At 38.6% G+C, this 2,500-nt stretch overlaps 1 protein-coding gene across 1 annotated transcript in view; it reads right to left on the bottom strand.

Annotated features, from left to right (window-relative positions):
• Window positions 1-188: 188 nt before the first annotated feature.
• Window positions 189-2,500, bottom strand: part of LOC306765589 (ubiquitin carboxyl-terminal hydrolase 22-like) — a 26,980-nt gene continuing 24,668 nt past the window's right edge. The window contains exons 9-13 of the mRNA XM_079253071.1: window positions 2,430-2,496; window positions 1,560-1,651; window positions 1,076-1,138; window positions 520-669; window positions 189-434 (exon numbers count right to left, since the gene is read on the bottom strand). Coding sequence (XP_079109197.1) covers window positions 392-434; window positions 520-669; window positions 1,076-1,138; window positions 1,560-1,651; window positions 2,430-2,496 — 415 coding nt within the window. The 3' untranslated portion in view covers window positions 189-391. The remainder of the gene's footprint in view (window positions 435-519; window positions 670-1,075; window positions 1,139-1,559; window positions 1,652-2,429; window positions 2,497-2,500) is intronic.

Genomic DNA, 2,500 nt, shown 5'->3' with positions numbered 1-2,500 from the left:
TCAGAATACTGTAAGAAAAACCCAGATGTGCCCAAACTCAGACTCTGCCCCTGCAGCAGCAGGAAAGAGGGACAGAGTGAGGGGTGTGGGGCCTCTTGCCTCTGCCCAGCCCTGGAACCAACGATGTCGACTCATCCGCCAGCTCTCCTTTTCAGTAAGTTTTGTCAAGTAAATGCCAAGAAGTAGCTCAGTGCTTGTTAACTTTGTTTTTTTCCTTCTGAAAGGCTGCATGACTTTACATGTCTTTTTATTTATGTCCTCCACAGCTGGAGGAGCAGACTGGTTGATAAACGTTTTCAGGTAGGTTTTTGTGTTTTCATTTCATCCTGCCCCCAGTCCCTTGAGTCTCCCCTTTGAAGCAATGGTTCCTAATGATCTGTGGTCACAGAGACTACTCATACTCAAGGAACTGTTTATGGTAGAATAAGAGATACCTAAGGAGAGACAGAAAACATTTCATTCAGATTACATATGTTGTGGTATTTCAGAGTTCTGCTGAGGCCTTATCTGAGCTCTTACCCTTCACTATCAAGTACATCCTTAATGCTGGCCTTGGTGATTATGGCATCATCACATTTGAACCACTGGTCTTTGTGCTGACGGATGAAGCTGGTGTAGTGGCCGCTTTCCAAGGTGCCTTGATGATTTACCACCGCAAACAAAGAATACCTGAAAAGAGAGGAGATAAGACTTGTGGTGAGCTGTTCATGCATTTGTGTCACCTAGTGAGTTTTGAGCTTTTTATGTAAAATATATTAATCCACAGTGCTGCTAGTAAGTTTTTTACACTACACAGACCACAACAAGATTCATGTTTTGTCTTTAGCCCAAGACACAATGATAGTTTAATTTAAACAGTCAAATTCCTAATAAATGTGCTGGAAAATACATGATTGCAATTGCTGCGAATGAGGACAACTAAGCAGCTTTTAATAGGATTTAAATGGATTTAATTAGGAAAAGTCATAGACGGATGCCTCAGGTTTTGAATTTATCTATGATGACAACGATGCTGTACAAGGGCAGAAAAGAAAGTGTTAATATATTGGTTTGTTTTCACATCACAAGTACTCACTTATTGTCATTGTTTAATACATCAACCGACTGTTGATACTGCCCATTCATTCTGCTCTCTTTACTGTGGAAGACAGAAGAAAAAACAGGAGACTTTTTTGATGTTACATGCAGGAGTGAACATTTTACAGTGACAAAATATTTCACTAGGGGGCATCATTGTACAGCTGATAAAGCTGGAGATTTTCTACCCTTTGGAACTTACGATTTTTATGTCTAGAGAGCTAAATGGCTGCTACATTCAAGGGTGGAAAAGAAACTGATGAAACATGCTCTACTGACACCAATAAATCTTTCCAAGTATTTGCGTTAGGGAACAGCTGTGTCCAACATGCATATTTGTGCATATTACAACATTATGAGTAAATTTGTGTGCTGAAACTCAAAAGAAAAACAAGCGAAGGGCCTCCTCTGTGATAAAAACAAAAAAAAAAGAAAAAAGAAAAAAAAGCTAACAAACCCATCAGATTTGACTGGAATCTCACCTGGATGCCATGAAGGGCGTCATGTCTAGCTCTAGGGGGAAGGAAACGTATGTAGTAATCTTCCTCCGCAGTTTTGCGGAGTGCTCAAATCGCTGGGGAGGGCCGGAGAGGAAAGATGAAAGAGAAAAAAAAAGGGGGGGGGGGGGGGGGGGAAGAGCAGGAAATATGGAAAGAAAAAGAGAGGGGAGGGGGATGGAGGGGCGAATTTAGAAATAACAGTCATCATCACAATATACAAAAATAAAATTGGGGGATAAGTGGAAAAGCATGTTTTCCACTTTGGAATTACACATTCATTACAAGATAATAAGTGACTTGGATTAATCTAAGACAATCCTCTTGCAGTGTGTGCCTATGAATATCATAAATACATTATAAGTCTCTGAGACTCAATCATAAATAAAACATGGACAGTGAAGGACTGCATGAGTCATTACAATCATAGGTGTCCTGGGACAGTACATGAAAGCACCGCATAGTGGGAAGTAAAGCGATAACTGAACCAAAACATGAACACACTACAAGAAACAGACTACGCAGCCAAGTTGCATTGAAATCTAACCTCTGTATCATAATAAGAATAAATAAATAAATAAAGAACAACCTTACCTACACAACAAGGCCCTAATTATTAGAATTCTGTAAGGAATTTTCTCACTATTATGATTTAATGACATAATCAGATGAGAAAAAGGCAGAATTGCTCTGTTACTTTAAAAATTACCAAGACAGTGTCAAATAATATAGTTAATGAAAACTAGCAGCACTATATATATATATATATATATATATATATATATATATATATATATATATATGAGATGTGTGTGTGTATATATGTGTGTGTTGGTGTGTGTGTAAGTGACTCACTTTGAGATGGAAACATGCTACAATAGGAAGCTTCTTCATAGTCAGCTGTTTGGTGGACTCCTGGTAACTAT

This window comes from Telmatherina bonti, assembly GCF_933228915.1.
Source record: "Telmatherina bonti genome assembly, chromosome: 14".
NCBI lineage: Eukaryota > Metazoa > Chordata > Actinopteri > Atheriniformes > Telmatherinidae > Telmatherina > Telmatherina bonti.
The sequence above is the reverse complement of the archived record's forward strand: the minus strand, read 5'-3'. Positions and strand labels throughout refer to the sequence as shown.